Below are 14,487 nucleotides of genomic sequence, written 5' to 3' on the forward strand. Positions count from 1 at the left end.
CCACCCGTCTACCGCAGTCATCCCTTACACATATTTGGATACTCGAGACGAACTTAGAGGAAGTTGCTGCGACGCAAACGGGGATGTCGGGTCCATAAGCGACTTTCTCGTGCGGTCTCCCGCGGGTCTCTAGGCAAGAGAACGTTTGAAGGCCCGCCTACGGAGAGGCATTGCGTGCGATCTACGATATCGCAGCAGATGTAGAGGACCTCTATTTTCGGCAAAGCCACCTTAAATGGGGGTACCCCCAAGGGCAGCGCGAGGCCCCGCTCCCCCAACTGATTGCCTTTAGCCTCTAAGCCAAACAGTGCGCAAAGCTCGGCATTCAGGAACGCAACGCCACTGGACATAAGCGCGATCTTCCCGGTGAGGGGGTCCAGCTCCGCGGTCAGAATCTTGCTTTCAGCGCGCCACGAAGCGTGGGCGCCTTATCGCAAGCTCGAAGAAGAGCGTCTGTTCGCCTTTGGTGAGCACAATAGGTAGGACCACCATTGTGTTGAACACAGCCCGCCTTCGTGTTTAATAGGACTGAGCATGGATTGGGAAGGCTGGCGGATGCTGAACGAGGAGGCGATTCCCCGAAGGGGGGCGAAAGAGACGAAAAAGGCGGCAACTGTGGCGGGAGCCTCTATAGCCGAACATATCAAACACGCTATAGCCGAACAAGTCAAACACACAAAACCCGGTTTCCCTAGGTCTCTGACCCTCGGGCAAAAGCTGCTCTACGCCATGCCCGCGACCCACGTGGAGAGCACGGCCTCAGACATCACCCCACTACTCACGCAGCTAGAGATACACGTGGCTAAGGATAAATCATTCCCGACTAGGGTCCGAGACATATTCAAAGAGACAGTAGTCACGCACAAGTCCGCCAAGGAGTCTCGCTGGTGGCTATCGGAGCCTTCCTATGGGTACTGGCCACAGCAACTCAACTTTGCGGTCTGGTGCGCAACCGCCGGATGCGGGGTGTCCCTAACCGACCCCGCTTCCGCCACGCTCCCCTCTGTCATCAGGGGATTTCTAAGGTTTCACGTCTATTTTACCACGCGGAAGATACTCTACGAGCTCGGCGCACCCCTGCCTGGCGACATCCAGTTCACGCAAAAAGGTAACCCCTACAAGAAAGCCGCTTTCGAGCTTCTATGTATAGTGTTTGGTTAGCCGCGTTAGCCGGACTTCCGATGGAAAGGCGGGCGGAACCACGGGCCTAGGCGATGTGTTTGTGTTCTACCCGGGGGAGGGGTATCGCAACATGCACGTGATCCGTAGCTACGACACGGCGCCGGACGAGTACCCGAGCCACCTCAATCTGTTTAGCGACGAAGTTGGGACGTACAATAGTGGGAAGCAGGTGTGTTTCATATGCAACGACGACTACGGGGGCGTGCAATATAGCTGGTTTGCGCCCCCCAAAGGTGAGGGGCTTGACAAAAGCAGGGCTAGGAAGACTCGATCGCTCGGTCGAGGCGTTCGTCTACACAGTACTTGGCGCCGTCCGTTCCTCTATCGCGGGGGCCGGTGGGCCGGCCATGGAGGCGCAGGCGGAGTTCACGAAGCTGCTTGAAGACGCGATCATAGAAAACGACATCGCTCAAAGCGTGCAAAGGTACCAGTTAGCCGTGCAGGAGGCCAAGGTGAGACTGAGTCTTGCTGTCGCACCAGGAGTGTGGCTGATGCCGAGCGATCTGGTGATAAACACGCAAAGCGTCGTGGGCTACAACAATAAACTGCAGAAAGCCACAGACTTCATGACGCTCGGCGCAAACGCGATCAACACCGAGACAAAGCCAGTCGGTGCTCATAACATGGCCGGTGGGCATCCTAGGGTGCAACACGTGACTGATTCGAGGATCGACCGCGAGGTGCGAAGCAAGGCTTTCGCACCTGCGAAAGTGCACGCAGAGGGCGCGGCGCCTGCCCCCTCTTCACGATGCGCAGCATGACGCGCTTCGCGCCACCCGGACCGGGCGAAAAGAGTGACCACACGCCCTCAAGGCGGGGTTGTCGGCACTCGCGGTGGCCGCGGCGTATTACTTGTTCCGATGATTGCTTTGCATTCGACGAACCAAGAACGCGGCTACGGCTAGAATGAGCAGCCACGCATTCTCGCCAAGGAATTTCACCGCTTCTCCTGCAGCCTTAAACACGAAGTTCGCGATGTTGCCTACTAGCCCAGGGAGAAGCTCGCCTAGCTTTTCCCCGATAGCCTTAAGCCAGTTACCGACCCCTCTGGCCACGGAGGAGAGCGACTTGCCTAGCGACGTCACAATGGCCGCGATCGTCGTCGCTTCGGCCAACCCGATAGCGGTGACAGTAAAGCCGTATTTTTGAAGATGGCTTTGATGCGCTCTCCGAGCGGCTTTTGGTTCTCGAGCTCTCGATTTTCGCGTTCTAGTTCGTCAATCTCGGATAGCCTCTCCTCGTTGCGCTCACGGGCCTCTTGGCGGCGAATTTCTGACGTGTTAGGGTCGTCGATGGTCTTCCTGTCTGTGACTACCACCCCTAGCAGCTTGGAATCGTTCTGTGTTCTCCTGGATGACCGCGTCTATCTCTGCCACGGACCCCATCGCCAGCCTGAAGCCTTTCAGCTTTGCATTGTCCTGTCGAAAGCCCCCGTTCTCATTGAACAGCTGTCTTGTTTTAGTCCAACCTCCTTTGTCGAGGTTGCGAAGCTGTATTAGCGTCTTTCCCCTCCGGTCTGACTGGAACCGTATCAGATTCTCGTTAAGGTCTGGGTATTTCTCCCTGAGGGACTGGAGACCGAGTCTTGTCGCTGCACCCTCTGTGGTGAACGAGGTTTCAGCGGTCGTTTGCGTCCGGGCGATGACGTGCTCGTCATTGGGATCGACTCCCCTTCGTCGGGGTCAAACGGGATAAGGGGCGTCGTCTCGTCGTCCCTGTCTTCGGCGGACGCACCCGGCAAGGTATCGTCAATGTCAACGTCAACATCATCCATGATTCGGAAATCATGCTACGCTATATTAGACATGTCTAACACTCTGCACCATAGTCACGTGACTTCATACTACTAGGAATGTCAGTCAGCGATAAGCTTGACCCCCAACGAACACCCAGAACTCCTCTGGGGTTGAAAGCCGAGAGAACTGTTCACCGGGTCACTCTCAACCCGTCGACGGCTTCCCCCGGCGAGACGCTATATGTGGCGGTCCCAAAGCTATCAGAAGGCGTCACGCTTGTGCCTGGCTCCTTGAGGGTCGGTTTCGATCTCTCCATCTCAGGCCAAGCGAATAATACCGTCGTGAACAACGTCGGCTCAAATCTCGTGAGCCGCCTGAAAATCATGTTTGCAGGAGAAACGCTCCAGGACACCAACCGCTACGATGTCTTTAAGACGTATGAGGAGTTTTACCTGTCCAAGGTCGAGAGAGAGGACCGCCTGGAGCAGGGCATACAGTCAGAAAACATGCGCAAGCTTCGCTCCAAGGCTGGCGATAAAGCGACTAGTAAAGCTAAGGAGAACGCTCTAAACGCCGCCCACGGGGCGAAGTACACCATCCCGCTAGACCATTCTCTGCTGACGGACCACGGCGTACTGTACCCAAGGGCGCTCTCCGAGGCGCTGCTCTTCGAGATCACGCTCGCAACGGTTGACCAGGTAGTAGTCGGAAGCGATGCTACCAAATTATATCGGCATCAAAAATCTAGAGCTGTAATACGGGTGCATAGAGGGGCGCCTGCCGCCCCGGCAGTCAGCACCGAGTCGTTCTATGGCAATGACAAGTTTGCTCTGTGGATCGACCTTCGAACGACGGACGACAGTGCTATCCATGGGGATGGTCTCCTATTGGTCAACACCCGCGACGGTGTGCACCTCGAGATAAAACGCACGGCAAGCGGCACTCATCCAGTATTTAAATGTTCATTCTTCATACCCCCTTGATTCGGCATTCCATGTTGCCAAGCGAGCAAACACCGTAACCCTAATCACTGATCCAATCTTTATAGATGGACACGCTTCTCTTCAAATTCACGACCTTCATTTGTACACCCGTTTGATTCGATCTCACAAATATCCACTTAAACAACAACATCACTTTCTACTTCTCATTCAAAATCTTCAACTCGACATCCACTTGCGTTGCAGTTTAATGGTATGTGATGGATACTATTTGAAGGGTGATACAATGGAAGCTCGATTTAATAGTTCCTCCAAACATAAGCATGTTGAATAGCGACTCGATTTAAAAAAATGATATATTGATTTCAGGCCCTGTCAAACAGTAACTGATCCTGCAAACCAATCAAAATCAAAATAACCAAATAGTCGTGATGTCTCCTTTAATGACCGCAATTTTTGAACAACCAAACAAAAAGTGAGATTGTGATTGGTTAGGTATTAATTTGATTTTTTTTAACTACTTTTCAGGAAACGTGCCAAATCAAAGCAACCAAACAGTAAGCAGTAACGTTTTCGCAATTAGAAAAGATATACATAAAAACTTTGATGATGCTCTTTTAAGGTGGTTTTCGGGACAAGTAATGCGGCCCCAGGTCCAGATAACAATGCCTTAGCACTGGATTATAGCGAGTATGACTTGCCGGTTATCACGAAGGAAGCCCCAGGCAAGTGTAAAAAATGTACAGATTAAAATGATAACAATAAATTTATAGTATATATAACAACTACTTACTAACTGAGCGCGAGGCTTGTACATTTGCGGCGAAAAAAAAAACGATTGTCTAACAATATTGTACTATATATATGTATAATCTAGAACTTGCATATGTACAATATTGTGTATATTAAACCTGAATAAATCCCCCGTTACTGGCTTTTCAGACCACGACTACGACCCTATCCACTTTCTAGCGGGGCCTGATTATAAAGAAATAAAGGAATCCTTCAATCCAGAAGAGTCAAAAGAAGCCACCTCAATGTGTAGCTTTCCGCGTTAGACACGTGCCCGGACCTGATTCAGCATCAGCTGATAGTTCTCATGGAACGTACGAGAGCTTGAGAAACCCAGCAAGCCATATCTATCAGTCACCACTGAACAAACAATGTTAGCCATTTGCGCACTATTATAAAGAAACTTTTGTGTCATGCCTGTTAAATAGCATCCTCGGGTACCCAGGTCGCCGCGGTCAACGTAACGAGTCCCGACCCCTCCCCCTTCCCCCTCTGCCGGCCTTGTTCCGCCTCGTTGTCGCTCCTGTGACCTCGACGCCCTGGGTTTCCGAGGATGGTCCAATAGAATTACAGAGCTTGGTGTATTTTTGAAAGGATAGATAACGACATACCTTTTACAATAAACGTTGATGCTACCTTATACCCCCGGGGGGTGGGGGGGGGGGGGGGGGGGGGGTACTCCACTTATTTTTGGGTAGGGGTGTGCCGCCGAGGTCTCAAAACAATTCTCGATTTTTATACCCTACCAGAGACCTACGGCTAAAATTGCATACCCTACCTCAGACCTAAAGCTTAAAAGTATACCCAAAAAGTCGTGATTAAAGCGGAAATTCACTGTCAATTTTTCGCTTAATGCGGTAGAGACCTAACAAGGAGAAAAAGAGACCCTACCATAGACCGACAAGCGAAAAAAAGATACCCTACCATAGACCGACAAGCGAAAAAAAAATACCCTACCATAGACCGACAAGCGAAAAAAAGATACCCTACCATAGACCGACAAGTGAAAAAAAAGATGCCCTACCATAGACCCACTAGCGAAAAAAGATACCCTACCATAGACCCACTAGCGAAAAAAAGATACCCTACCATAGACCGAAAAGCGAAAAAAAGATGCCCTACCATAGACCGACAAGCGAAAAAAAGATACCCTACCATAGACCGACGAGCGAAAAAAAGATACCCTACCATAGACCGACAAGCGAAAAAAAAAATACCCTACCATAGACCGACAAGCGAAAAAAAGATACCCTACCATAGACCGACAAGTGAAAAAAAGATGCCCTACCATAGACCGACAAGCGAAAAAAAGATACCCTACCATAGACCGACAAGCGAAAAAAAGATACCCTACCATAGACCGACAAGCGAAAAAAAGATACCCTACCGTAGACCGACAAGCGAAAAAAAGATACCCTACCATAGACCGACAAGCGAAAAAAAGATACCCTACCATAGACCGACAAGCGAAAAAAAGATACCCTACCATAGACCGACGAGCGAAAAAAAGATACCCTACCATAGACCGACAAGCGAAAAAAAAAATACCCTACCATAGACCGACAAGCAAAAAAAAGATACCCTACCATAGACCGACAAGTGAAAAAAAGATGCCCTACCATAGACCGACAAGTGAAAAAAAGATGCCCTACCATAGACCGACAAGCGAAAAAAAGATACCCTACCATAGACCGACAAGCGAAAAAAAGATACCCTACCATAGACCGACAAGCGAAAAAAAGATACCCTACCGTAGACCGACAAGCGAAAAAAAGATACCCTACCATAGACCGACAAGCGAAAAAAAAGATACCCTACCATAGACCGACAAGCGAAAAAAAGATACCCTACCATAGACCGACAAGCGAAAAAAAGATACCCTACCGTAGACCGCAAGAGCCCCAAAACCCTACCCTAAAGGGCGGCACATTCCCTTATACCAAATATGAGGGAGTACAAATTTCGTGACACGTTAAAATCTCGCGATATTGGGTTGCTGATTTGGTAACAGTTTATATTTGTGAATAAACATAACAATATTGAACATTGCGAAATTAAAGTGACGTGGAAATAATGTGAATTGAGGTGATCACATGTAATGCGTGCGGAAGGCATTGATTGTATAGGAAAAAGAGAAACAGTCATAAATAACGCAGGAAAGACTTTCAAAGTTCCCACCTTTACAACCTACTAAATAAGATATCATCGAATATCAAAAATCGACTCTATTTTTCATTCTGCTAATGCTTTTTTACAAAAATGGTTAATTAATATAATGAAAATAACGTGGCTGGTGATGATGCTATTTATTTTACCAAATGAACCCCTTTAAGTGCTGAGACATGTTAGCACTGACCCATGGCCTACATTACATCTAATGATGTGTAGCTTATAATGGTTTCTCGCTATCAGCGTTGCAAGGCCAATATATAAAGAACAAGGAGCGTTCTAAAAATAGCTATATGATGACAAACAACACGCAGTTTGCATATTCTTCTGGAAAAAATACTGATTAAGTGGTAAGAAAATGCAATGGCCAACAGAGAGTTAAGAAACAAGAATTGTAACTCTTAAAAAGCACTCTTTGGAGGCAAAGCAAATCGTGTCCTAATCATGATCATGTGTTCCCAACACATGGTTATCACAGATCAAGCAAGTGTCTAGTGTTTTACAACTTTGTTTATTTGTCATATCATACTACGAACGTATTACCTTTTTATTTAACAATTTCTACACGTGTGTTATTCGCGGTCGCCTTGGACTCGTCACGGCGCTATATGGCGTTTGATGGGGCTAACACACCGCGGTGATTATGGTTCCTAAAACTCCTTCCTAATGTTGAGGGGAGGTATTTTTTCAATAACAAAAAACATCGAGATTATCTATTTTCTGTATAGAATTATTTTTTAACATCGATTTTTGCGCTTTTTAGCGGATTTATGCTAAATTTCTGTTTAAGTTATTACTAGTGCAAAACAATCAAAAGGCGATCTTATTTGTACAAACAAATCCAAATTTGTACCCCTGATGAATTTTTTTTTACTCAGTTGTATTATACTTTGTGTTGTGTTGTGTTGTGTTGTGTTGTGTTGTGTTGTGTTGTGTTGTGCATTTAAGTGCCAGTGAAAGGTTTGAAAGTATTTTTTTATAATAAGGAACAAGTTTCTACTTCCGGTCACAAGTAGAAACCGATTAGAAACTGGTCTCAAAAATAATGCAAATCTCTACGAATTTTGATAAATTTAAATTCCCATTTTTTCGGATGATTCAAATTATATCCCGGTCACTTAGCCAAGCGCGTGATTAATAAAAAAGCGCTAAATCGGTATAGAAACGTTATAGAAACACATGATATTCTTCCTCTTGTAGCCACATTAGAGCTATTTCCTTGTGTATTAGATAGGAAATTGCAATCGTCTAAACTAGAAACCAGACAAGTCTAGTCAATGTCTAGACACTACTAGACATTAGTCTAGAATTCACAAAAATGACAAAAAATGCTGTAAATAGTTTTATAAATCATATTTATAATGCCTTTCTATCGATGCTAGCTGATTTTACTCGGTAAATGAGGTATTTATACCATTTTAGCATTTCTTTATGAAGTACCCCCCCCCCCCCCTCTGACCCCGTTTAGGAAATGACTAGAAACTGAGAACTAGGATCACCGCGGTGGCTAACACGAGCGTGACGAGTCCAGACGACCACTAGGCTACGAAGCTGGTGCTATTGTGTTTTTGTAACTGTAACTGTATTTGCTCGCTTAGACGCCGCATTTACGGTGAGAATAAATCGTAAAGAACAGGACTTATTTCAAATTTTAACCAATAACGATATCGAATAAGTACGACTGTTACGACCATATGGAAACCAGGCTTAAACAACAAATACTTCACAAATTAGACTTCGTGTGTGTTCCGGATGGACCCGCAAAATATCACGTTAAATTTACTCTTGCGCTTCGAAAATTTATAAAAGCAGGCACAGATAAAGTAAATAATCTCAGTAGCAGTGAGATACGTGTGTGTTCGTACTATACTCGAGTGATTTAATGCTTAAACGCCCGTACAACAGTTACCCTCGGCATATCAAAAGTGACGTCATTTACCGACAAGCCGCTCAGCCAATACAAGCCAGGGAACGAGGCAAGCTGAAACAGATTGTAGAGTATTTAGAGAATTTAGAACTTAACCAATGATTTATTACTTGTCGTTTTGCTATCTAAGCTATATACTTCCGCATGAATACGATTCAAACACTTGTCTCATGGAGCTACTTGATTTTTGTGCTACAATCTTTGTTTCTCTTGTTGGTCTGTGTTCCTCTGAAAACTTCACCATCACAAGAAATGCAACTGATAATCTGGACAGGTTTGTCGTACCGCCGTCCTGGTGCGGGAGATACGAGAATAAGACGGTGATGTGTCAGGAATACAATGCTCGACCAGTCACTAATGTGGAGTGTACATGTCGATGTAGGAACGAAGCGGCGACGTTTGGCTTTTTCAACAACGTTTGGAGGTGTACGAAGAATAAGGTGGTTAGAGAAATATCAGGTATATATGAAACATTTAATATACTATTATAGGTGACCGGATATTTTTGATAATATTGAGAACAACTACTATTTCAATAAACATGTCATCGAAGCGTATTATGTATATTTAATTGTCTGCAAAAGCTTCAAGTTTCCTAATACTTGCATTTGTTAAGATATTAGTCTATAGCCGTAAAATGCTTGTAAATAGGATTGATATTCCATTTTGACAATGATTGATTTCGTTTCATGTAAAACGTGTAAATTATTTTTTTTTCCAATTTATTTTCAAATTCATTATTGAAATGAAAAAATGCGAAGTACACACTTCGATGTATACAGAACTACAATAGTTTGCCCTTTCTATGTACATTTTATCTAGGCAGTGCATTAATATCTAGAGACTCGTGTGAATGCTTGAATTTTTTGGCTTATTTCAGAATGTCAATTTCCGAGATCATACAAATCGGACATTTTCCTATAACGTTGTTGTGTGTTGCCTTGCAGACTGCACAAATCTTACATTGGCCCACGAAATTGACCAGAATGCTGTCGTGAAGGTCTTGAGAGACAGTGAGTCGGTTAACCTGACTGAGGCGTTATACGATTGGCCAATTGTAAACAGATCAAGCCAGCTGACATGCGATAGTACTTACAAGGACTTTGAAAACAAGAAGGAGTTCAAGTTTGATAACAAACCACACATCGGAACTCCGTCAACGTTCATTTTCTATAAGGTAATTTCTTTACGCGTATTTAGAGATCAATTGCCCTTAAGTACTCGTTTGTTTTCTGATAATCTCTTTCGTAAATGCGTAAATCATGTACAAAAACGGGCTTCGAGTTTGCAATACGCGCACTGGGGTGGCTCAACCTTTATTCCCAATCCAACATGGCGGAATCCGTTCGTGTAGTGATGCGTCTGCCGCTGATCAACATCTCCCCCTTTTTAATAAAACAAACAATGTTTTAACGGTTAACTATAACGTTCTACAGTGTTCCTTGATGGTCCCTGAAGAATGACTCTAAGCATCATCATCTATTTGAGAAGATAATCTAAGTCTTAAAATGTCTTGGATAATGCGCTCCGCAGCGGAAGGTGGATAAAAAATTCGCGGGGCAGAGGGAGGGGTAGTTTCAAAAATTTAAAACAGCTTTTGGATATCTAAACCACAATTGTTGTACTTTATTGATAGATATCAACAATTTAGGCAGTGCCTAAATGTATCTTGTATGCCTTTGTAGATTATGCCGTTCTGTATTGACAGCTCGTCCCTGTGACACCAGTAGGGCCGAAGTGAATGTTGCAGTTATGTTTTGTCTTCTGGCCATCCATGTATGATGACGTCCTGTAAGGCCGCCAATCTTGTATCTTTGCTTGTCTTTTCCCTTATTTGGCTCTGTTGTTGTGTGTGTCCGCCATCTCTGTGCGGAATACTTCGAAAGATGTCGAAAGGGCCTCTCTTGTAGGTTAGCTTGAATTGATAGCGCTGCAATTTCATATCATCTTCTGTAAGCGTGCAGAAGCCTTGTTGATGGTTTTTTTTTTCATGATGATCTAGTGGCTGGTGGTCGGTGTGAACTTCGATCTGATTTGTCCTATAGCAACCAACAGACCGCTGACCAACAATGTTACCTGGACATTACTCAATTCACTAGCTTTGACTTGCAGCGTAGCAAAAACAATCTTAAACAAAAACACGGTGTGGCAAGTGGATATGTGTTGATGAGTACAGTTACAGTGAAAATCTCAATGTCACATAAGTATCCAAATGTTCCTTCTTCATACCCCCTTGATTCGGCATTCCATGTTGCCAAGCGAGCGAACACCGTAACCTTAATCACTGATCCAATCTTTATAGATGGACACGCTTTTTATTTATTCCTTGCATAGTTTACGCGTCTGGAAGGACCATCAGCATTGCAAGGTCACGTGATACGCATCGTGTATATTTATTACCTTCGAAAGGAGACCCTTCCAGCATGCTTTATGGTGAAAATGGAAGGCAGCGTGACATGTGAGTTTATTAGAAGACAAAAAAGCTATGTCAGTCGGGATAGACAGATCTATTTCATTTCAACTCATTCTTAACAGGCCCAGCGCCAGACCTGCCATCCTCGATCACCTTGACAATATCACCACAAAAAACCGCAACAAAACCTTCAACTTTTCAACCACAATCTTCAACTCGACATCCACTTACATCCATAACCACACGCACCACCCCTATCAAACCCTCACCCAGTACCACCCCTATCAAACCCTCACCCAGCACCACCCCTATCAAACCCTCACCCAGCACCACCCCTATCAAACCCTCACCCAGTACCACCAGCACCACGCCTGGAGTGCATGACCGAGGGGGCAGGGTCCAGCATCAAGGTCGTGACGAGTCTGGCATGGCAGCCATCATCTCCGGGGTCGTCGCCGCTATTGTTGTACTTCTTGTCCTGGCTATCATAGCGGCCTTGTGGTACAGAAGAAGACGATTGAATGGTATGTGATGGTTACCATCTGCAAAGTACTTTTTTTTCTCTAAAACTGATTCTCCACTTATATTACAGACACAGCAGAAGAAAGAAGCGACCAGCCCGTAAGTTTCCATCTGTGTATTGATAGCAAAGGCATGGATATTGACGTCTTTTTGTTTCTTCACAACAGAGGGCTTCCGATGGTGTCTTTAACTTTGCCATTACACATGACGAAAATAACTACGCCTTGCCCATACCACAAGAAAGGCACAAAAGAAGTAAGATATCGATTTAGAATATATTTAGATATTTTATGTTGTCTTTGTGCTTTTGAAATTGGCACAATGCACATCTCAATCTTCAATTGTTTTTTTCAAAATATTACTGGTTTTACCCGGTAATATTTTGAAGAAGGATAATTATCACCTTTAAGATACTTTTAAAATTTCAATACCTTACAATTACATTAGCCAAACAAAGTTGGAATAGATAAGTCGCATTTCCATTTTATTCTTGTTCTAGTGCCGATAGAAAGTGTTTACAACGAGCCTTATAGCGATACCAGGAATCTACTGACACTTCAGAACTTGCAGAGGGGAGAGGCGCAATCTACGCCGGATGTCGAGGGACCAATATATAGCGCCATAGAAGAACCAAATAATAAGGGTTCTCACGACGACCAACCCGGTGTTGCGCCTGCCTATGGAGTACTTGAGGGAATGTATTCTGAAGGTGCTCAAAACCCTCAACCTGTGGAAGGTCCCGTATACGGGGTCCTCGAGGGACCAAACTCGGATGAATTGGATTCAATCTACAATCGCCCTCTTGACGTGATAGACTCTGACCATGATGGAGCTGAAGGGGTCAATGATGAGCAGTCCAAAAAAGGTCCTGTATACGGGGTCCTCGAGGGACCAGACTCGGAGCAACTGAATTCAGTTTACCACAGCCCTCTTGACGTGATAGAGTCCAACCCAAGAGCGTCCGGGGTGTACAATGACCTTGTGAACCCTGCTAATCCAGTCTATGAGCCACTCAGGAAGGATGAGTAAAAAGATGCTGACATTAGTCTTAGGTCAACAAGCCAAGTCTGGGGCATTTCCTTTTTTTTTGGAAAATAGGGAAAAAGTATCAGACCCTTACCTATAAGTACATGTTATATGAACGCCTTAGCATCAGTTACTGTAGGCTTAAAAGATAAATAACGAAGGGAATCTTGTATAAAATATGAATCATTTTTTTATAGATCTCTATATTGCTTTTGTCAAAGGAACAGGAGGATTAAATTTGTTATCACTCTAAACTACCTAAGTAAGAAATGCATTAATTACAGATAGTAGGTAGACAAATGTAATTGTAGTAAATATCTAAATATCTATCATTCTACACGCACACGTCACAATCCATGTGAATATGTACAAAACCCATAAAGTTGTGCATATTATATAGGAATATGGATAAGGCTTATTTATCACACATTATGATATGCAATCGAAGATCTTTTAAAATTAGTTGTTGCGCGACCTCGTCTAATCCAGGAATACCAGTGACGCCCTGTAAATACATAGTGCGGGTGCATTAAGACTAAACATTTTAGAGAAAGAATCCATGGGAATATCTCTTCTGGCCTCCCTTGTATTCTTGTTAAGCCTGCTTTACTCACTTCTTACTCCTGATTACATTAAAATCCAAAATAAGTATAATTTAAATTATATTTACTGATATGTAGTACATATTTTATGTAAGTGTTAGGTACCTAGGACGCAACCCTAAGGCTGTTATATGGCAAAAATGGAAAAAAAATTGTGGTCACAAGGGCAACAATGGCACCTACTCTGGCCAAATCTATGGACAAGGACATAACAAACTTCACTATATTTGCGGAAGTAATTGGGGATGCTTTTAGTATCCAGTGGGCAGTCATTCCCTCGCGATTCCAGTCGTTCTCGAGGTTGAAAAGGTCTTTTTTATTTCTTGTTTCACACCGTTACCCCTCCCCCCCAAGGAATTCATTTTATACCCATAACCTGTCGCATATCATCCAACAATCGTACTGCTAGGTAGAGGATAGCTCATTGTTACACTCAATTTTGGAAGCCAGGAAACTTACACTGGGGCTCAGTGCAACGTGATGCCAGAAAATACCAAATAAACCAGGATTAGAGCAATTTGTATGGGACTTGGTCCAGAACGTGCCGACCCTTTTGGGTCAATACTCAAAAAAGTTGTTAAAAAAACTCAAGCCGACCGTTTGGCGGTATCCAAGTCCCTCTCAAAGAAAAATCTATCTTGGGAATAGCATCAATTGGAAGAAACAGAGAGCTTGGGCTACCTGTGGAATATCGAGGCACTGTTTCAAAGTGCGTTTCAGTCAGGGAGAGCACGTGACATAAATCCCGGTGCAAACGGCGGCAACATCAACCAGTTTAACCTTTTACCCCACGCGTAAGTCTCCTTCCGTTCCATTGCGAGATGGAAGGGGCCAGCAAGCCCTTTGTATTTTGATCACGCCACTAAAATCTAATTTAGCGAGTTCTTACCTGGAAGGCCTTTGCGTCCTTGCAGATGCAGGAAAATAACTGCCATTTATAAGAGACGTGTGCTGATACGTGCGAATATGAAAACTTGCGACTTGGCGGGCGGCCTCGATGTCAGATTTCAGGGCTTCTGGGTAGTTTTCTTGAATCTAGCATTCTATTCAAAATTTTCAGAATACGAGTACATTGTGCGTCATTAATTACGAGTACATTTATGCGTCATTAATTCACAAACGACACGATTAAAATTGCACAAATCGTCGTGTCTTGTGGTTAATTTATGTAACTAAA

The 14,487-nt window shown here is 44.4% G+C and overlaps 1 protein-coding gene across 1 annotated transcript; it reads left to right on the forward strand.

The window, feature by feature from the left end:
- The first annotated feature begins 8,310 nt into the window (after positions 1 to 8,310).
- LOC116620361 lies at positions 8,311 to 14,455 on the forward strand. The gene is made up of 7 exons (XM_032386153.2): positions 8,311 to 9,206; positions 9,695 to 9,924; positions 11,082 to 11,205; positions 11,283 to 11,684; positions 11,753 to 11,781; positions 11,850 to 11,937; positions 12,182 to 14,455. Exons 1-7 carry the CDS (start codon positions 8,846 to 8,848, stop codon positions 12,709 to 12,711), a joined length of 1,764 nt encoding a protein of 587 aa, XP_032242044.1. The 5' UTR covers positions 8,311 to 8,845; the 3' UTR covers positions 12,712 to 14,455.
- The last annotated feature ends 32 nt before the right edge of the window (positions 14,456 to 14,487 follow it).

The sequence above is a fragment of the Nematostella vectensis genome, chromosome 1 (assembly GCF_932526225.1).
Source record: "Nematostella vectensis chromosome 1, jaNemVect1.1, whole genome shotgun sequence".
NCBI classification, from domain to species: Eukaryota; Metazoa; Cnidaria; class Anthozoa; order Actiniaria; family Edwardsiidae; genus Nematostella; species Nematostella vectensis.

Coding starts and splice junctions, on each gene's coding strand:
- LOC116620361 (XM_032386153.2), top strand. CDS start 8,846: ATGATTTATTACTTGTCGTTTTGCTATCTAAGCTATATACTTCCGCAT. Junction 11,206..11,282: donor AATGGAAGGCAGCGTGACAT/GTGAGTTTATTA, acceptor CATTCTTAACAG/GCCCAGCGCCAGACCTGCCA. Junction 11,938..12,181: donor ACAAGAAAGGCACAAAAGAA/GTAAGATATCGA, acceptor TTCTTGTTCTAG/TGCCGATAGAAAGTGTTTAC.